The sequence below is a fragment of the Elephantulus edwardii genome, unplaced genomic scaffold (genome assembly GCF_000299155.1).
Source record: "Elephantulus edwardii isolate Elephantulus edwardi_28Jun2011 unplaced genomic scaffold, EleEdw1.0 scaffold00092, whole genome shotgun sequence".
Lineage (NCBI taxonomy): Eukaryota > Metazoa > Chordata > Mammalia > Macroscelidea > Macroscelididae > Elephantulus > Elephantulus edwardii.
This window is the reverse complement of record NW_006399842.1, coordinates 1,879,132-1,901,772: the sequence shown is the minus strand read 5'-3', so window position 1 is coordinate 1,901,772 and position 22,641 is coordinate 1,879,132. Positions and strand designations below refer to the sequence as shown.

The window sequence follows — 22,641 nt, the reverse complement described above, 5'->3', positions numbered from 1 at the left end:
ATTCCCTGCTTTCAGCTAAGATCCATCTAACATCAGCTACAATATCCCTAGTACCACGACCCCTTCTAAACCCAACCTGGACTTCGGGTAGTTCTCTGTTGATGTGCTGTTCCAGTCATTTTTGGATAATCTTCAGTAAAATCTTGCTTGCATGTGAAATCAGTGACCCAACAGAATGTGGAAACTACAGAACAATCTCACTGATTTCACATGCAAAAACCCATTATGCAGTCATAATTGCCCTGGTACTGGTACAACAACAGACACAGAGACCAAGGGAACATATTTGAGAACTCAGAAGTAAAACTATCCACCTATGGACAAATGATCTTTCATGAAAGGCCAAAATCCAAATGTCATCTTTCAATCAGGATACCAGTGATGTAATTAGTTCTTTTATGTGGTCTTTTGCTTGCATCTTTGGAAAAAATGAGAGATTTTCCTGAGAGATTCCCCCCTACTGCAAACCCTAAGAATTACCTTTGCTCTCAGAAGAGTATATGCTGATGAGTATTTCTGGATAAAGTGATACTTTTTTCCATGGACTGCAACCTGTTGACTGCTAGTATGCACCTTGCAGGCATTGGCCAAAATACTATTAAGGATTGCAGCACAGCTTCTTATAAGACTTCCTTCCTTCCTTCCTTCCTTTCTTCTTTCCTTCCTTCCTTCCTTCCTTCCTTCCTTCCTTCTTCCCTCCCTCCCTCCCTCCCTTCCATCCTTCCATCCTCCCTCCCTCCCTTCTTTCCTTCCTTCTTCCTGCTGTGTGCATCAAATTGGATCTGACTGGCACAGGAGATTGCCCCTCCTTCTCTAGCTGAACATCTGGTAGATACCCAAAACACTATTCAAATGAGATGAGTTGTAGTTTACTATTCAAATAGAGTATCTGTGGTCTACAAAGATGGGATTAGTCATTTCATGACCCTGGTTGGAAAGCCATGCCTTGAAACTGTGTGTAAGCAGCAAACATCAGAGAGAATTTTTATAGATATAGAAGCAAAAGGAAGAAATAAAAGAAAGAACAAATGAGAGAAGCAAGGAACTTCCTAAAAAAGCTGTAAGATGTCAGTTCTGCTGAAGACAGTATAGGGTCTGCAAGGGGCCCAGTAAGCAGAGCCAGTGGTGACAGATGACAAAGCCAAGAGAAGCCTGTCCTTAGGGAACTAAGGAGGGAGACTTGCACTGCTGAAAGGAGAGTGTTCTGCACTGATGAAGGGAGATTTTGCCTGCTCTGTTCCTTAATAATCCACCTAATTCCAAGAACGGCCTGTGAATTCTGTGTGGCCATTGCATTGGGTTATTAAACCCAGACGAGAAGTAGAGAAGGCCATGGAAGGGACAGCTTAGATGAGAATTAGTAAAAAGATTGGAGACGTGCGGTATGTCTGGCCTCCACCTCATGTTGTTGTTAGGTACTGTTAAGCATGGCTCATAGTGACCCTACGAACAATAGATGTGAACTCCTTCCTATCTTGTGCCATCCCCACAATCTCTGACATTCAAGTCACCTCATAGAGAACAGGTTTGATTTTGATTCACCTAAACCCATCAGAAGTTACATAGATGCTATTTACTACTCTCACTATTAGAAGTGTGGTATTGGCAAAGAATACTGAATACACAATGGATTGCCAAAAGATGCAAATGAAACTGTCTGAGAAGTGCAGCTACTGTGCCCCTTAGAAGGAAAGACGGTGAGACTTCATCTCACATACTTCGGGCATTTATCAGGAGGGCCAGTTCCTGAGAGGAAGATCCTGAGTAAGATTGACACAGTGCTTGCAACAACGGGTTTAAACACAGCAGAGACTGTGAAGGTACAAAGAAAGAACAGTTTAGTCTTGTCCTACACAGGTTTGCTATGAGTCAGAGCAAACTCCTCAGCACCTTACAGCACTACAATTTTACAGCAAATGTGCTTCAACACTCATGTAGTTCCATAATCATGGGACATAGGCTGTGTGCATGCATGTACACACGTGTGCACACACATACACATACTATCTCCACAACTAGTTAGATTAGTCATAGCTTTTGAATTTTATGCATTTATTTATAGTTAAATATGTTGTATTGAAGGTTTGGGGTTAGGAAGTGTTAAAATATCATGAATCATGCAGCAACTTAAAAGGGAAAAAGATGTCAAATGCATCCAACACATTATTTAAATTCCTAAAAAGCCATGTTGTTAGGTGCTGTTGAGCTGAGCCCGATCATAGCAAGCCTATGAACAGCAGCTCTGAACCTTGTCCTACCCTGTGTCATTCTCATCATTTCTGATACACTTGGGCCCATTGCCACAGTCACTGTGTCAACCCATCTTGTTGAGTGTCTTCCTCTCTCTCATCAACCTTCCACCTTTCCAAACATTAGGTTCTCCTCCAAGAGCCTCTGCTAACAACACACCCAAAGTTTGAGAGATGAAGCTGTGTTATCTTTGCCTCCAAGGGGTGCTCTGAGTACAATCTCTCCAAGACATAGCTATTTGTGCCTTTGGCAGTCCTTCGCTACTCTTCTCCAGTAACATCAAAGGCAACAATTATTCTTCTGTCATCAGTTCATTCTTCTAAAAAGTCAATGTGCTAGCTGGCGATTCAGAGAAAAGCTGACGGTAAACTGAACAAAAACAATGGTTGTGGAACAGAGAGAAGGAGATGATATATGAGAAGTGGTTTGGAGGAAGAATGAACATAACCTGCTAATATATTGAATTGTGGGGCAAGTGGGAAAAGGGATGGCCCTGGATTTCCTGGGCTTTAAGCTTGGGTCACTTACTGAAATGAGAAATAAGGAGGAAGAACAAGGGTGGAGATGAATCAAGAAATCCATTTGGACCACGTGAGACATCCAGGAGTCAATAGGCTATTAAAGAAAAGTGCCGTCCTCAAAGGAAATGGTTTCGGGAAAGAAATGTATGAGTCATCATAACACAAATGGTACTTTAGCCATAGAAATGGATGAGAGCACCTTGCAAGATGGTGCGAATCAAAAGAAACAAGGATGTGGGGCCAAGCCCCTGAAAATGGTAATATCTTATGACTGAGAAGAGGAAGGCGACCCTATAAAGGTGACTTGAGAGAGGAGAAACAGGAAAAATTAACAAGATATGGTATCATGGACGTCAAGAGGTCTTAATACACACATGTAGAAACATGTCTGCAATATATTTTCATTTTTTGGTGTTACCATTTACATAAAATATTTTGTTAACTCATTTATTCAATCTTTAATTTATACAACAGGTATACTTTGATATTCTGAGAAGGCATAAACTTGGTGCCTCTTCAGATGAATTTTCTTTAAATATCTGCTAACTATTCCTTTGGAGGGGAAGCTGAACACGCTATGTGGGGGGAGTAAAAAGTGACAGCTGGTGCACAGAATCTAGCTCTATACTTGCAGTGATTCAGCCACGGCCCCTGGTCCTTCGTAGTAAAGCACAACCCCAGAGTCAAACTGACTCTTCCTCCTTAGAAGGAAACTTGGTAATTATCTCTGGTTCATCTAGCCAGTACTTTGGAGAGTTCCATGCCTCTATCTGAGGAGCTTATCATCAAAACAGCATTATTTCCATCTCCTTCTATTTTCAGAAATAGTTTAGCATCTCACAGCCAGCCAACATGCTGTCCAGCTCAGTGTTTGTCTTTGTACACACAGCAGGCCAAAACTGTTGTCCTTCCACATCTGTATGGACCCTCACCATAAAATAATAAGAAAACATGGCATAACATATTCAGATCTCTCCAGAGCTGAACACGATTCAAACTGGAATAAGCCTTGTCTATGTCTATGGCTGTTCCAATTCAGTCTCTCTTTCAAACTTCTCTGCCTCTACCCGTCTTTTAAATGCTGCTGTCAAACAGGATTTGGTCTTTTTTCATCTCCCTCTTCCAAGCCTACAGATTCCACTGACACCTGGCTTTCTAATCATACCTCATACTCAGTATATATCTTCTACCAACCTCTTAGGCACCTTGTGAATCTTCAGCCGGGTGCCTCAGAAGCACTTCAAGAGAAGCTCCGTTCTAATGGAGCTTATTATTGCCCCTACTCCCAGACCTGTTTCTCTTCCTCAACCCTCTCCTGATCAATGGTATCACCAGCCACTGTAGTCACACAACAAACTGCATTCATCTCTAAAGTAATGTGACTGTACCTCCTTAACAACGTGAGTAAGTACTTGCCTCATGTCTATTGGCCCTATAAAACCATGAGCTTCACATACTGATTGATTTCTTCTATCCTGTGTGCCTAAGTCAATGCCTAATATCATATAATATCATATTCATATTATAACCTAAAATATGCATACACACATACATACAGAAAAACTTACTAAACTGTATTTCTTTTCTTTGAGATATTTTCTTTTATTTTATTCCTCTTCTAAAAAGTGGACCCATTAAGCTAATTTCTGAACAAATAGGTAGTAATGATAAGTTTGAAAAAGAGTGGACTAGCACACAATGTTGTTGTTGTTGTTGTTGTTGTTATGTGCCGTCGAGTCGCCTGCGACTCATAGCGACCCTATGTACAACAGCCCTAAACTCCGCTCTGTCCTGTGCCAATCACACTGTCTCCGACACTCCCATCCCAATTATCCCAGTCACTGAATCAATCCACCTCATAGAGGGCCTTCCTCTCCTGCGCCGTCCCTCCACCCTACCAAGCATGATGTCCTTCTCCAAGGGCTGGTCTCTCCTCACAACATGTCCAAAGTATGTTAGACGGAGCCTCAGAATCCTTGCCTCCAAGGAGCCACCCAGTTAACCCTTTCCAGGACAAATCTGTGTTTTCCTAGCAGTCCATGGTATTCTCAATACTCTTCTCCAGCACCACAGCTCAAAGGCATCAATTCTCCTTCTATCCTCCTTGGTCATTGTCCAACTCTCTGATGCATAACAGGTGATTGCGAAGACCATGGCCTGTATCAGACGCACCTTAGTCTCCAGAGAGATACCATTGCTCTTCAGTACTTTGGAGAGGTCCCTAACAGCAGACTTTCCCATGGCAATGCGCCTTTTAATTTCCTGGCTGCTGGTGCCAAGACTGTTGACTATGGAGCCAAGCAAACTAAAGCTGTGTACAAATCTCAATCTCTTCACCATCCATTCTGATGCTGCCAATTGGTCCAGTGGTGAGAATCTTTGTCTTCTTGACATTAAGCCCCAATCCATATTGTTGGCTGTAGTCCTTGACACTCTGCAGCAGGGGCTTCAGGTCCTCTTCAGTTTCAGCAAGCAGGGTTGTGTCATCCGCATAACGCAGATTGTTGATAAATTGTCCACCAATCTTGACCCCACATTTCTCCTCAAAGAGCCCAGCCTCCCGGATAATCTGTTCTGCATATAGGTTGAAAAGGTATGGAGATAATGTGATAAATATTTGTTATACACATACTTAATTAACAAATGCATGACCCCATGAGATTATTATCACCATTCTCATGTTGCAGAGGGAGATTGTCTAATTCTGACTCCATATCTTGTGGCTTTCTACAATACTCCATGACCTATAAGAGCCCTTCCTGCCCCAATAGTTTATGATTCATCTGCTATTATTGGCCAATTGGTTTCAGAATGATTGGGTTACTCAAGTATTTGGATAAAAGCATCTAGAATCTCAGGCTCATACCTATAATCTACTGTAAAGAACTAATATGTACTGAGTTTCACTGCTAACTCAATAGCCATGCCATTCTCCAGTGATTCCAATCCATCGGTGGCTCTGTGTCAGAAAGATGGGCAATCTCTTCTCATGAGAGTTGCAGCCTTGGAAACCCAAAGGAGGGCCAGCTAGGAGTCAGTTCTGATTTGACAAAAATGAGTTGATATGTAATACAACTCTCAAAATCAAGAATGTTCTCATGGCATTGCGCCCCTCTCCCCCCCTCCCACCACTTAACTATGGATTTACTGTTCAAGGGGAAATATTTGGTTTCTTACAATGGATTAAACCAGTCTGACAACGCAAGTTCTTCGTCTTCCTTTTTGTCTATGTCTTCTTGATACCCTTGAGTCCTGAGTACAAAGAGAAAGTGAGTAGAATAAGCAAAGACAATCTTCAATGTTGAGGCAAGCAGAGAATATCTTGTTAATACATGCTTATAAACAGAGAAACATAGACATCAAGTGAATCAATTTAGGAGAGATTCTGAACATTAAGCTTTCATTCATAAAAATACGGTTTTGATGAGAAGACACAACACAGGTGCCCCTTACACACATGGGTTTGAACTGTGCTGATCGATCCTTTTCAACAGATACATTGGAACATCCACTTAAAATGCCACGTGACACTAACTGTTTCTGTGCAGTTTGTCTTTCAACAAAGAGCACATATTGCAATAAAAGATGATCAATTTCAGCTTTCATACATTTTTAATTATGGTTTGTCCAATACCATAGACCTTGAATAATACCATGCAACTCATACAAAGTGACATTAGTGATACTGGAGATGCTCTCAAGAAGCAGAGAAAAGTCATAGCATACCTGACTGTTTCAGCCGTGTTTGCCTGCCATTCCACAATAAATTAATCCATATAATGAACATAGTTAAACAGGAAAACAACATTATTGAAGAAGCCATTATTGCCACTACCCAAGCAGGCATGAAAGCCTTTTACTTTTTGTGGAATATCTTTTAATCTCATATTAAAAAATCAGCTTTTATGTAGTTGCAGTATATAATATGTACACAAATGTGTAAATCAACTCTTCATATCATTAAAGAGTCTGGTAAGCAATAACCTATTAGTAGTTATGTTTTGGCAGAAGTAGTATGCATATTTTCAACTGCATGGAGGGTTGGCATTCTAAACCTAAAAGGGTCAATTGTACTCATCTTTCCTTTTACATTTCTAGGTAATTTAGGACTCAAGGACCCCAACATCTTTTCAGAGGATGTGAGAAAGTTGCTAAAATGATCCTCATTTTAGTTTTTATTTCCTGAAATCTACATACCAGCCTAACCTCCAACCTCAAGTTAACTTAGGGGGATAGAACTAAAAACTTGACTATCCTGTTGTTGTTGTTGTTGATTGTCTTCAAGTCGAGCACAACTCACTGTGACCCTCTGAACAAAAGGCTTGAAGCCCCTCTACAACTATCGACATATATCAAAATTCAGAGTTTCCAGAGGCATGTTATTTAGGAAGTGGATGCCACTCTTGTTATTGTTAGGCATTTTGAAGTTGACTAAGACTCTTAGTGACCCTGTGAACAAAAAAATCAAAACTTTCTTCTATCGTATGCCATCTTCACAAATGCTGCCCTGCTCACGTCATGTCACAGTTACTGCATCAATCCATCTTGTTGAAGGCATCTTTTCTTTTGCTTATGCTCGACTTCTCTGAGCATTGTCTTTTCCAAGGATTGACACCTCCTGACAAAATGCCCAAAGTATGTAAGATGAGGTTTAACCACTCTTGACTCTATAAAGAGCAACGGTTGTACTTCAAAGACAGATATCTTTGCTGTTTTGGCAGTCCATTATATATTCAATACTCTTCACCAACATGACAATTCAAAGGCATCAATTCATTGATTTTCCTTATTTACTGTCCAACTTTTACACAGGTTGCTCTGGTAGTCTATAGGTTCTGTCTAGAAGTTTCTACTTCCAGCAGCTCTGTGGGGAAGATGGGCAATTTCTTCTCATGCCATTTATAGCCTTGGAAACACAATGAAGTGCCAGCTATTAGTTCAGGCAAGATGAGCTTTTTAGTAACTTTTACATGAATATGAAGCAACAGAAAATACCATGTCTTGGGTCAGAGGCACCTAGATCATAGATAACATACAAAAGTCTTTGACAGTAGATATCCCCATGCCATATGTCTTTTAATTTCTTGACTTCTGCTACTCATGGGTGTTGACTGAGGAGTCAAGTAAAATTAAATCACTGAAAACGTCAATCTTTTCTCCATCTATCATTATGTGTTTATTTGTCCAAATGAGAACTTTTGTTTTCTTGAGGTTTAAATATAATCTATATTGAAGGTTATAGTCTTTGATCTTCTACAATAAGCTTCAAGTGTTCTTCACTTTTTGTAAGCAAGATTGTTTCATATGCGCAATGCATGTTGTTAATGACTCTTCCTACAATCCTGATACTACATTCTTCTTCATATAGTCCAGTTTCTCAAATTATTTGCTCACCAAACATACTGAATCAGCATGGAGAAAGGATATAACCTGACATACACCTTTTCAACATTAAATTAAAGGGGATACCAAGCAGCATCCCCTTCTTCTGTCTGAATAACTGCTCCTTGGTCTACCGGCAGGTTTTTTATGAGCACAATTCTCTTTCTTCTCAATGTTATTCATAATTTATTATCATTTCCACAATATAATTCAAAGATACTTACTTTGAAGGATATAGCCACAAGAAAGAACCATCTGGGCTAAAAGCAAACAAGAAATAAAAACAGATCATGTTACCTTTAATTCTGAGAAAAGTTATTTTATAACTATTATAATTGAAGCCTCGGGCTATGTTGAGAGCCTGGGTTTCAGCTACTCTCAGGTTTTGACCTTCCTTTGAGACATAATCAATGTCAGGAAACTGGGAATTCACAATAGCAGCAACCTCAAGATTATCTAGTACAAGGGGTGGTCAGGAGGTCTCTGGATAATGTCAAATCATGGCTGGGGGAAAAAATATATTTTTCTGTTGTCCACAAGTGATTGCACTGAAGAAAAATGACCGTTCAGGCAGAACTTCTCCTGTTAACTAATTCAGATGCTGCTGTGGTTGTTGTTAAGTGCTGTGTAGTCAATTACAACTCACAGTGACCCTCTGGATAACAGATCTAAGTCTGTCCTGTCTATCCTGTACCACGCTCATGAGCCACCATTCCTAACCACTGTCACTGTCACTGTGTCACTCCACATTGCTGACCCTCTACAGTTCCCAGTATGATACTTTTTACAAGGACTAGTCCCTCTTGACAACATGCCCAAAGTGTGTGAGATGAAGCTTCACCATCTTTGCCTCGAAGGAGCACACTGGTTACACTTCTCTCAAGACAGATGCTTTGTTCATTCTTTTGGCAGTGCAAAAGAATGTGGTGTTGAGGGTTTAGTTGTTCAAAATGGTCTCTTAGCCATTGACTTTGACTTTGCCACATCGATAGGTGGGATCATACAAAGAGGGTGGGTTAGTCCATCTGCAAGGGGATCGGTTAGTCACCATGCCATAGGTAAAATCAGGCGATGTTAGCAGACTGGGAATCTTAATACAAACAAGGAAGGAGAAGCAGCACACTTCCATTAAGGCCAGAGATTTCTGCCCCAGCCAGACTGGGATCTACACAAAAGCAACATCAGCATTAACAGAGAACCAGAGACCAACATAGTATAGAGTGGATTTGGGAATGCTGCTCACAGAGCCAGAGCTAGGGACCTTCACTCCAGCTTACCAGAGGACTGAAGGAAGACATAACTGATGGAATTAAAGGAACTTCGTAACACTGACTTAATCCATGAGGCTTAAGGTTGTAGGGCCTGCACCCATGCTTGAGGAGCTGTGTGGTTTAAGAGAATGTATCCAGCTGCCAACCTGAATTATAGCCTGCTGACTTCTCTTATAAACCCCATAACCATAAGTATGGGTCTATGAAGTCTAAAATCACTGAAATGTATTACAGACCCAGAGAAGCAGTGAGAATGGTAATGGAATTAGCAAAAGCAGGAAAGTGGAAGACCATGTCTGACCTTATAGGAATTAGTTTTGTACTGTGGATGGTGTTGATAATGGCAGTTTCCCTTTGTGGAGTTAGGAGAGGTCAGACTCTGCTGTCCTCATGCTGCTACACTACAGTGTAAGTAGAAGTCACAACAATGAAGAGCTGAGCTGATTTCTATAGGCACTGTGGACCTAATTTCCACAGAGGTATGGATAAATGAAGGACTGCTGGCTGGAGTAGTTGAACAGAACTCATCCAGATGAAAAAATGACATCTGATGCTGCCAGCTAATATAAATTACTGCAATCGGATGATTTGCTCTGGAATAGACTTTGCCTATAGATGCAGATGCTAAAAATTATAATGGGAGCAAAAGTGTCTTCAGGAAAATGTGTTTTCTCAGAGTACTGATTTGAGAGAGAGGTAAATTAGAAATTGGCTATCTAAAAATAAGGGCAATTAAGGTAGGAGGTATGAAGTAGCTGGCTTACAGGCTTTCATGAATTTAGTAATTAGTAAGATGATTGTAAGAGGAAAGTTGATTCTTCAAACATAAAGCTTAATGGCTAGAAAACCATGGTGTGGTCTGTGGTGTCAAGGGCTTGTTTTACAAAATGGCTTTCCTATCCATTGACTGACTTTGACTTTGCCACATGGCTAGGTGGGACTATATTTATATATATAGGCTGTGTTAGTCTGTCCACAAGGATTGGGATAGTCTCAGGGATCCCACACAAGGGATTGATTAGTCTTACCATCCCGCTAGGTTTAAATCAAATTATTTCAGCAACAGAATCTCAACCAGCAAGGAAGAGAAAGTAGGGAGTGTAGTGCACATCCTTGGGACCAGAAATTCAGATGCCAGAAATTTACACAGAGTAGCAACAGCTCAGCAGAGAACCAGAAATTGACATAAAACAAAATGGACTTGGGACTGCTGCCCCATGGAGTCAGTGTCAGAGGCTGAGGGATGATGTAATAACTAAAAACACTAAGGAGACTTTATAACACTGGCCTGCCTAATCCACGAGGCTGAAGGTCAAAGGGTCTGTGGCCATGCCTAAGAAGCTGTCTGGACTAAAGGAGTGTATCCTACTGCCACACTAAATTAGAGCTTTTTAACTTTCCTAATAAACCCCATAATAACGATGAACATGGTCCTGTGAAGTCTGTGTGGTCCTTGCAATATATTTTAGACTCTATTGAGCAGTAAGATTGACGTTGGAATCACTAGAAATAGGTGAAGGAGTGTGGAACACCATTGTCTGACATTATAGGAATTAGTTTTATATTCTGGATAGTGTTGATGGAGAAAGTTCCCCTTTGTGGAATAAGTAGAGGTCAGACTTGGCCATCTCAAGGCTGCCTACATTCTTCTTAAAACAGTATATTTAATACTTTTCATAAGCATCACAATTCAAATGAAGCCATTCTTCTTTGGTGTTCCTTATTCATTGCCCAACTTTCAGATGCATAGGAGGTAACTGAAAAACCCATAGCTTGGATCAGGCACACACCTGAGTTCTTAAACGGTTTGCTTTTTTTATCAGTCTGAAAGAGGTCTTTGACAGCATAGTTTCCCAATGCAACACATTTTTAAAAATTTCTTGACTATTGCCACCCTGCGTGTTAATTGTGGATCCAAGTAAAATGAAATTCTTTACTTCAATCTTTTCTCTATCACGATGTTGCCAATGTTGTCCAATGGTGAGGATTATTCTTGATGTTTTCTTGATGTTGAGATAGAACTCATATTGAAGGGCTGTTGTCTTTGATCTTCTGCAGTATGTGCTTAAAATCTTCTTTGCTTTCTGCAAGCAAGGTTGTGTTATCTGCATAATACAAGTTGTTGCTGAGTCTTCCTTCAATCCTGATGCTATGTTCTACTTCATACACATACAATTTATAATCCGCAGCAAGAGTTTACTTGCATATGATATTGTCTGATAATTGCTATATTCTGTTGGATTATCTTTAAGCACAAATAGAGACCTTTTACAGTCAGTGGGCCAAGTCTTCTAAATTTCTTGGTATAGACTAGTGAGCATATGCAGGGTTGCATTTGTTTGTTGAAACACCTCAATCAGTAGTCTATCTTTTTTTCCCCTAATACCTTGGACTTCTTCATTATCATTTGGTTTTGATCATATGCTACTTCCTGAAATGGTTCAACGTCAACCAATTCATTTTGGTACAGTGACTTCATGTATTCTTTCAATCTTCTCTTGATGCTTTCTACATCATTCAATACTTTACTCATAGAAGCCTTCAGTATTGCAACTCAGTCCTTGAACTTTTTTTTTTTTCAGTTCTTTCAACTTAAAAAAATACCAAGTGTGTTCTTCTCTTTTGGTCTTCTAACTCTAGTTCTTTGTACATTTTGTTATAAAACTTCTCATTCCAAAATGTCATAAAACTTCTCCAGCTTATCTTTGAACGTTTCTGTTCAGCTCTCTTATTTCATTATTTCTGCAATTTGCCTTAACTTCTCTAAGTTGACTAGCAAGTTTCAGGGTCTCCTCTGACATCCATTTTGGGACTTTCTTTTTTACTGACCTTTTGCTTTCTTCACAGACAATGTCCTTGATTTCATCCCACAAATCATCTAGTCTTGGGTAGTTAGTGTTCCATGCATTAAATCTAATCTTTAGATAGTTTTTAAATTCAGGTCAGATAAACTCAAAGTTTATTTAAAAATATACTAGTCCTAATCAATTCTCATGTGATTCCAATAAGCAGATAAGTCAAGTGACTGAGAAGAACACAAGTATGAAAACATTCTGTCTGGACTCTATACATTTTTGGGTAACTGAACAAGCACAGATTAGCCATGTGATGCCCTTACCAATTGTTAAACCAGCTTGGAAACCACCAGCCCTTCTGAGTGCTGCTGTCACCAACTTCTGGGTTTCTAAGAAATGAAAAAGATTATATATATTTTTAGAAAATGAAACAGTCCCAAAACTGGGGGTGGAGGAAGGGGTTCCAAACCCTGTTTATAATGAACATTTAAAAAAATATGTCAGTTAAAGGAAAATGAAGCTGCTTTTGCTGAACTGAAGACATCTGAAGCTTTCCAACTGTCCTCATCTTGGTACTCAGCTCACCCAGGAAACCCTACCAAGGAGAAATGGAGAAGAAAAGACAGAGATGATATGAAGCACTGAAACAGAAGCCTGAGCCCTGGATCTGCCACTAGTTCTGTGACTGTGATAAGTCATTGTCCTTCTCTAGATCTTTTTCACATGTGAAAAGTATAGTTAATCATCCTAATAACAGGCCTCTCATGTAGATAGTTTTAAGGACTGAATGACATCGCACATCTGAGAGAGTTCTGTAAGGTGAAAATTACTGTCATAGTCATAACAATAAACTGATGCATATTATCAGAAATTGTCTTCTGCTAAACTAGAAAAACGCAGGTTGCTCAAAGGTCAACCAAGACTAACTCAGAAAGTCTGAGGGTTTCTGAACCAGAAGATCAGGAAATTATAGTCAGGTTACCTTAGCTATCTACATTAGGAGCTCTCCACACTATTTCAATGGGACCATCTCTCAAAGTTGGAGGCTCTTAAGAAGAATGGAATAATGGAAGGGGAGATGAACAAATAAAATGGCTAGATGGTTCATGAACAGATTTTGTAGTTATGTGCCATCGAGTCACCTGTGACTCATAGCAACCCTATGTACAACAGCCCTAAACCCTGCTCTATCCTGTGCCAATCTTATTGTCTTTAACACACCTATCCCTATTACCCCAGTCACTGAATCAGTTCACCTCAACTGTCCCTCCTGCACTGTCCCTCCAAACTCCCAAGCATGATGTCTGTCTCCAAGGACTGATCCCACCTTTCAACATGCCCAAAGTTTGTCAGATGAAGCTTCAGAATCCTTGCCTCCAAGGAGCAGCCTGGCTTCACCCTCTCCAGGATGAACTTTTCAGGATGTTTGTTCTCCTAGCAGTCCATGATATATTCAATACTCTTCTCCAGCACCACAGCTCAAAGGCATCAATTCTCCTTCTATCATCCCTAGTCATTGTCCAGGTTTCTGATACATAGTAAGTAATTGCAAAGACCATGGCCTGGATTAGGCACACCTTGGTCTCCAGACTGACATCGTTGCTCTTCATGACTTTGGAGAGGTCTCTGACAGCAGACTTTCCCAATGCAATTCATCTTTTAATTTCCTGGCTGCTGGTACCAAGAGTGTTGATTGTAGAGCCAAGCAAACTGAAGCTGTTAACAGTCTCATGAATAGTATAAGTATCTGTCATGAACAGATACAATAACATAAGGAAACTTATTATAAAGCCTATTTGCTTCCAGGAAGTATTTGAGGTGGCTTATGATAAAAGGAAAAGAAAGAAAAAGTATAGGCATTATAAACAGAGAAATGACCGAAAACAAAAAATAACAAGAGACAGAGAGAGATTTAGTCCCTTGGGTAGGCATTTCACACGACCTTGGCCCTCCCAGTTGCTTTGTGAATAGAGTTTTTACCTTGTTTTCATTTTACAGCTAAGATCTTGGTCTAGTGGGTTGGAGCAAGTTGCCAAGGTCTCATGGTGCATGACCATAAAAAGCCAAGATTTAATAACAAGAAATACATTACATCAGAAATAAAAACTGATGAAAATAAAAGCAATGGAAATCAAGCCAAAAATAAGAAAATGATGGCTCACTAGCTCTCATTATATTGAAAACAAACAACTGAAACTTTATTTAAAAAAAGAGAGAGACAGTCATTAGATCATCAAGAAAAGACTTTAGAGAAATGTCTTAGATGGTCCTACACACAACATATATTGGGCAAATGGATAATCTCTTACCAGGTTGTTATTATTACAAGTCAGACAATAATGTTTCTGAAAAATATCACTTAGAGAGATCCTTGTGGTGAAGTAAGGCAAAAACAAACCCTGGTCCTATGGAGAAAGAATATAATCCAGAGTTTGAGGAATCGCACCCACTTCTGTCTGAGTTTGACCTTAGTTTTGTCACTGGATTCTCTGTATGAAGAATGGACTGCCCAAACCATTTTCATGGTGTAAATTTCAACCCCTAATATTACTAGAGCATAGAGTAGAACAGCTTTAACTGGTTTTCAAGATTATCACCTTCATGGAAGTTGACCATCATGTATCTTTTTGACACAGAGTGGCTTGTGTGTTCAAACCACCAATCTTTTAGTTAGCAGCTGAGTTTTCTAACCACTACACCGTTAGGGCTCCTTAAGACAGCAATAGACAGCTAGAACTCAAAGATACTTACTTTGAATGATATAGCCACAAGAAAGGACCTTCTGGGCTAAAAGCAAATAAGAAATAAAAGCATCTCGTGTTACTTTTAATTCTGAGAAAAGCTATTTTACAACTATTATAACTGAAGCCCTGGGTTATGTTTTGAAAGCCTAGGTTTCAGCTACTCTTAGGTTTTTCCTTTGTGGCATAATTAGTGATGCCAAGACACTGGGAATTTGCAATTATAGATACTTCATGATTATCTAGCAAAGAGGTGGGAAGGAGGTCTCTAGATAATATCAAATTATGCCTTCAAAAATGTGTTTTCTATTGTTCAGAAATGGTTTTCACTGAGGAAGAAAGACTGTAAAGGAAGAGCCTCTCTTGCTACCTAAAAAGGATGGAGCATTATTTGCTCAGGTCTTCTTTCTTCCTCCAGAACAGACAGTCCTGACTACAGAGATAACTCTAACAGGCATTTCCTAACTAACAAAGACTCTCTTAAGGAACTCACAACGATGGCATGGTAAATGCATGACTCCTCTCATGGACCATGTCCATTCAACCGTTCAGCAAATATTTGCTGAGCAGGTGTTCTAGGACAAGCAGGGACACAATGTGGGACAAGGCACAGTGCCCATACTAGTGGAGCATACAATCTAAAAGGCAGACTTTTTTTTCACACAAGCCACACAGCTACATGACTTCAAACTCAAAGACAATGCTACACAGAAAAAAACAAAAGTAACCATGAAGACTTAGCAGAACACTAAGAAGGCTTTCTAGAGGAGATGTTAATGTTTTAGTTGAGATCTGAAGTATGAATAGGAGGTTACCAAGTGAAGAGTAAGTGGAAAGGAAGAATATTCCTGGGAAAGGAAAAAAAAATACACAATATGAAAGTATCTTGATGGGAGATTATACTAGCATCTGCTGATGCAAAGGTTTTTGCCTTTGGAAGATTTTATGCTGGGAAGGGTCTAGGTTTGTTTTAATTTGAAAAGGATGTATGGAGAATGGGCTATAAGTGGTATAAGAGTGTGAAGAGAAGTTATCTCACCTATAAGGTCCAAGGAAAGTCAAAGAATCTGGATGGTTGTGTTCAAGTCAAACCTATGGATGGCCTACTGTGTAGGGAGTTGTACTACCAACTTAAAGGTGGCCCCTCTCGAGTGGTTCTAATCCACTAGTGGCTCTTTGGGAGAAAGATGGCAATCTCCTCTTCTGACAACCCTCTGAAAGGTCAGCTACTTGATGGCAATGATGAGAGAGTGACTTAGCATCTAAGTCAATAGCATTAGCCCTGAGTGTTAGACACGTCCTTGTCATGGGAGCAAACAGATCTGGAGCTAAGGCGTGGTCCTCTCTTAGACATATACATCAACCTAGATCATAAATTTTTGAAGGTAGGAGTTCTATTTGGTTTCCTTTCCATCCTGTACAACAATTAACACAGATTAGCACAGCCCAAGAAGGGATCCCAGGAAATCAAGCAGACGATTCCAATTTCCAATGAGAATTTGACCTTAAATTCACTATTAGGTCACACTATTAATACATTTGGTCTCCATGTCATCATTTGAAAAATAAGCGCTCTTGACTAAAGAAAAAGTAGTGTAGTGAAGAGAATTTCCTGTAGTCAGATCGCCCTGGCTGGCTACTGAAAATGAGATGCTAGACTGCACAATCACAGTGTCTGGCTAAAATATAATCAATAGAGGTCTATATGGTCCAAGAACACATCTAAATTCGCAGAGCAAACAAGCCATTTAACATTTTAAAATATTAATACTTTCTATTTGGTGAAAATATACACTGCAAAATCCATTCCCATCCAGTGATTTCTAGTCATAATGATCAGTGACATTCGCTATATTTTCTACATTGTGCTAATATTCTCATCATTTCTGTTTCAATTGTTCCATGCTTAATGACTTAAAATTCCTCAGCCCCACAGCTCTTCTGGGCTATGCTTTAGAACAGCTGTTATAATTCTGGTCTTCCACTTAGTACTTCTGAGGTTCAGACATTTCATCTACAAACTTGGAATAACATCTTTACTGCAGAACTGATATAAACTGATATATAAATAATGCACAGAGCCATGTTCAGCATATACTGAACACTCAACAACTCATTGCTACTATTATCATAAGCCGCCACCACCATCATCATTTTATTACAACTTCTGCTCTACTATTCTATATTTTTTTAATCCATCCTTATATCAAATGCTACCCAGGAGGCTCTACTGAATAATCAGTGACTTGTTTCATTTAGAAATTCTACAGTTCTTTTTGGAGCTCCTGGGTGGTGAAAATGGCTGATATGTTCACATGCCAACTGTAAAGCTGGTGTTCTAAGTCCCTCAAGAAGTGCCTTGGTGCACACCCATGTTTACTGTGGCTTTGTTCACAATAGCAAAAAGCTGGAAACAACCCAAATGCCCATCAACAAATGAATGGATAAAGAAGCTGTGGTATAGTCACACAATGGAATACTATGCAGCATTGAAAACAAGGAACTCATGAATTGTTATACAAAATGGTGACCCTGGAGGACATTATGCTGAGTGAAATATCTCGATCACAAAAAGACAAATACAGCATAATGCCACTGTTATAAACAGGACTGACATGAGGGCTAGGAGGAAACTAAGAAAAGAGGGGTTAAATAATGTACACGACATTGAAACAGACGAGGGAGAGAACTACATAAAAGGATTGTATGATTAGGTTTTACTGGATGACAAGAGTCCAGAATAAGAATTGCATAGTAAAGTGGTCTGGGTAGGGGTCCGTATAACAATGAAAGAACTTTTTTTCCAAAGAAAAAAGCGATCTGGTGGGGAGGGGGAGAGGGAGGAAAATGTGCAACAATGAATGTTTGGAAATCCAAGTTCTTTATAAACTTTCATTAAAATCGAAAAAGTTCAACAATGAATGAAAAGGGAAAAATTAAATGGGAAGAATATGCTATAAAAATATATGTTGCATTAAAAATCATTAATAAAAAAAGAAAAAGAAAATTTAAAAAATATCAATTAAAAAAATAAAAAGATGATCCAGCAGAGTGTGGATACTGTCAATTAATATTACATGCAGCTAAAATCTTGCTGAAAATTATTTTTAAGTGCCTGAGCAATACATGAACTGCTATAAACTTAAGCTAGATTGAGAAGAGGCAGTGGCATAAGGGACATTAATGCTCATGTCAGATGAAGCTAAGCTGAAAAAAGAGAGAATGCCAGAAAGATGTTACTTGTATTTTACTGAATATACAGTGGAATTTGTGTGGATCTTAATAAATTATGGTTAACATTTTAAAAAAAAAAGAAAAAGTATCTTGGAAGAAAACCTGACAATCTACTTCTAGAAAGGTAGCCACTGAGAAGCCACTGAAGTCCAGTTCTGCTCTGACATGTGGTAACCAAGACGCATTGTTAACAGTTACTAATCAACCGGAAGGGGAACTGATTGTTTCAAAATCCTGTTTAGCTCAGTGCTGCCCACTTGTCTGAGGGCACTGTGCTCTGCTCACCTCAAGCCATTACATGTCACATGTAATGAAGTAGCAAAAGGTCTGCAGCTGTGTTATGCCTCTTGCAGACAGTCAGTGGATTCTGCACTTTCGAGAGTGATGTGGCTACAGCCCTGATGTTAAATTAAAGCCCCAATGACTATCCAAGATTTGTTCTGTGTTGGGAGAATGTGCCAGCTCTGAAAAAGCCTGAGGGAGCTCTGGAGGCCCAGTCCACAGCTTTGGTGCTGTGAAACCAAAGGCTGCACCTCTGATTCCAATCTACTCGTGGCTCTGAGGCAGAAAGTTGACAATTTTCTTCCATGTGACTCAACAGTCTACCCAAAAACCCATTGGAGAATCAACTATGAGTCACTTCCAACTCCATGTTAATGAGTAAGCCAGTGAGATAAAAGACCACAGCCAGAATGTAAATTTGGGCTTTTGGCTCCCATATTTTAATTTCATGACCCCCCCCCCCAACTATGGAAATACAGCTGTTGCTATGACCAAAAAAGACCAGGGTTATCCAATCAAGCATTCAAAGAGTCAGAGTTTGCAAGTCATCCAACTGGGCATTGCAAGCCAAAGCAGGCAACCCAGTGGACATTTATTCTTCTGCTGGACTCTTTTAACTACTAGAGCCCCTTCTTCTATTTGCCAAAATCTACTGTCTTGCTTTGTCCTCTGCAAGAGATGCTACTGCTGCTGCTGATTCCAGCTAGCATTTACTTAGCACTAATACAAGTACAGGTACAAGTGTTTAATGCACAAAAAAACCCAAACAAACAAAAATACCCAACAATAAAAAAAAACCACAAAATCACAAACAAAGAAACAAAAATTTCTTAAATCTGCTATCACTGAGTTGATTCTGATTCCTGGTGACCCTTCATTGCTGTAAATCTTTATGAGATAAGATGATCCATCTTTCTCCTTAGGAGCAGTTGGTGGATTTGAGCAGACTGACTTGTAAGGTACAACACCAGCAGGGCTCTTTCTTTATACACATATGACATAGTTATTCCTTCCAACAACTATCCTGCATAATAGGTACTATTATGACCATTTTAAAGACAGTGGAACTGAGGAAAAGGGGGAGGAACCCTTATTTAAAATCATTTACTTCACAGAGGAAGTAAATAGTGTTTCAGGCCCCAGCTCTGGGCAGTCTGGCTCCAGTGTTCCTGTTCTTCACTACTCAGCAAATACCTTCTTAGTCACAAGTATCCTCAGCTTACTCAATTCCAGTGACCTGTTTAATAGACCTTTCATATACTAGCTCATACTCTAATTTGTCAAGTTTTTCTTAAAATAAATTATTTAAGGGCTCTCTGGTGGCCTAGTGGCAAGATGCTGCACTGCAATCCCAAAGGCATCTGGTTTGAATCCACCAGATGCTCTGCTGGAGAAGGAGGGCCAATCTCTTCCTGTGCCAGTCAGATCCAATACGATGGAACACAACAAATTTTTTTTAAGAAAAGTTATTAGAAGTAAACAAAACAACACAGAATAGCAGAAGTGAAACACCACAGAAAAGAACAGGTCCAGGAATCTGAGATTCTTCTTCCTATTGATGTGGTCTAAGGGTCAATCCAGAAAATTCCTTTCAGTGGCCAAGATGGTCCTGCTGGCTCAGTGAATAATAGAATGTAAGAACTTAGACACACCCAAGTCTAAATCCAGCCCATTATCTTGAGGGCTATTAAAATGTAAAACATGTAAATACCAGGGAGTTCTGGTAGTCTTGTGCATAAGGAGTTGAACTGCCAGCCCAGAGACAGGCAGTTCAAATCCACCAACTGCTCCATGGGAGTAAGATGGGCAGTCTCCTCCAGTACTATTGAGAGGCTGTGAAAACTCTTTTGAGAATCAACCATGAGTTGGTTCTGACTTGATGACACACAATAACAGTAAATACTAACAATGCCATGTTCACATTTTCTGCCCATATTTGAAGAGTAGACTTTTTAATTCCTCCCCTTAAGTTTTACTTTTATTTTTTGCAACTGGATTTTTTTAATTGGTATTTTTTTTTAATTTTATACTTACAAGTCCATATACATTGTATTTCACACTATTCTTAATTGATACTGTGTTTCATACAACCGTTCTCATGAATTCTGTTTTATAAAATTAATCACCATTGGACCTTGCACATCCTTACTCTGTCTTTTCAGGCCCCTGCCAGATCCTTCCTATTTGCTTCACCCCCTCCACCCACCAAATTGTGCCACCCTGTGGTTTTTTCCTCTACCCATTCTCACCCCTCCGTTCCCATCCCTTCCCATATATGCGTCCCGATACATGTTTTACTAGTTAATCCTTCTATTTTTAATCAAAATCACTGCCAATAAAAGTGACACAAATCAAAACCACAATGAGTTACCATCTCACCCCAGTGGCAGTGGCAATGTTTAGTAGGGGAGTAAGCAATAAATGTCAGAGAAGATGTGGAGAGAAAAGAACTCTCACAGTGTTGGTGGGATTGTAAAATGGTGTAACCACTCTGGAAGGCAGTTTGTCCTTTCCTCAAAAAGTTGAACATAGACACTCTGTATGACACAGCTATTTCACTACTAGGAGTATATCCTGAGGAAATTAGAACTGAGAGACAAACAGAGGTCTGTACACCAGTGTTAATAGCAGTGTTACTCACCATTGCAAGAAAACTGAAACAGCTCAAGTGTCCACTCACAACTGAATGGATTGAGAAATTCGGGAGCAATGATTTAAAAAAATACTATATAATGTGGGAGGCATTAGAGAGCATTTTGCTGAGTAAACTAATTCAGTTTCATAAGGACAAGTACTGCTCAACAGTGGACTTTCTGAACTTAAAGGCTGAATTTCCTCATGTGCCTTCAAAGGCATTTCAATAGCCGCCTGCACAAATTTCCTCTGGCAGAAGCCTCTCTAGACAGAATCACTGAAGCACTGTAGTTTCAAAAAGTACAGAAGCACTTAATATATTTGGGGTGAATTCACTAGAGGGTTGAAAACTCAAATGTTTCATTCATTTTACTCTCTAGACCTTATAAATCAAAACAAAACAAAAACTACCTCAAAACTTTGGCCAGGCACAAATGAATCACCAGTGACTCACAGTGTATTTTGTGGCAAAAATAAAGAGCTTAAGCTGCTCCATTAAACTGCAAATATTCTTGGATTGCAAAAGTTAGGGTGGATTTCACATGGAATTCTTCTTAGAATTTCTTAAGGCAATTTCCATTCCTGATCATACAAATGATTTACAATTGTATTTTGAGTTTCAGTTGAGTTTACTGTGCCCAGATCGCGCTTTAAAACTGCAGTTATAAAAATCAGGATATTAAGGCACATGGTTCAATTCCACCAAATGCTCCACTGGAGAAGGAGGGGCAATCTCCTCCTGTGCCAGTCAGACCTGACTCAATGGTACACAACTAGAAGGGGGAAAAAATCAAGATATTTGGAACATAACAAGAAAAATGAGAATGATTAACTTCCAGAAGTTATAAGGTGATCTAATAATTTTAAAGTAGGCCACAAGGTTACAAGAAGGATTAATTTTCTTACTTATAATTTCAGTTAATTCTAATTCAACATAGTGTCTCAGTTTATACTAATACAGTAGACTTAATACTTTCATTGACATAATTCCATCACATTTTATAATTACCTGGTGATATATTCCCAAAACACAACGAATAAAGCAGAGACAACCAGCATTGACAGAATTATTTTTCCTTTGATATTCATTATTTTCTCCTGGAAAGAAAGAAGAGGGGGAGAATTGATTAAATATATGCCATCTAAAGTGACAGTCATTTGTTGTTTGTTTTTTTAAAAGAAAGCTTCTATTCATATTTTCTCTAAAAAGATAAAATTATGGATATTTAACTAGAGTTTTAAAGTATATTTTACCTTAAATTGTGCCAGCCTACAATGGCAAGTTAGGTCAATTCAACTACCATAAAACTTGTGTGTAGAAGGTGGAAAACTGTCAGAAGGAAAATTCAAATATTTTTCTAATAATCTAGAGCATCAGAAAAGTGGTAAGACTGCATCCTGTCAAAGGCAGAAAGACTTACAAGACTCAGAAAAAGAAAACAGTAAGTTCTGGTTCTCACAGGTTTCACTGCAATAGTCAGGGTTTCCAGAGTTAGGAAGGATAGTAAAGCCATTTGGTACCCAAAGAGAA

At 39.3% G+C, this 22,641-nt stretch overlaps 1 protein-coding gene across 1 annotated transcript in view; it reads right to left on the bottom strand.

Annotated features, from left to right (window-relative positions):
• LOC102856070 (N-acetyllactosaminide alpha-1,3-galactosyltransferase-like) overlaps positions 1 to 22,199 on the bottom strand; it is a 38,919-nt gene extending 16,720 nt beyond the window's left edge. The window contains exons 1-4 of the mRNA XM_006890685.1: positions 22,120 to 22,199; positions 14,971 to 15,006; positions 12,543 to 12,608; positions 5,949 to 6,023 (exon numbers count right to left, since the gene is read on the bottom strand). Of these exons, the coding sequence (XP_006890747.1) occupies positions 5,949 to 6,023; positions 12,543 to 12,608; positions 14,971 to 15,006; positions 22,120 to 22,199 (257 nt within the window). The remainder of the gene's footprint in view (positions 1 to 5,948; positions 6,024 to 12,542; positions 12,609 to 14,970; positions 15,007 to 22,119) is intronic.
• Positions 22,200 to 22,641: the final 442 nt, after the last annotated feature.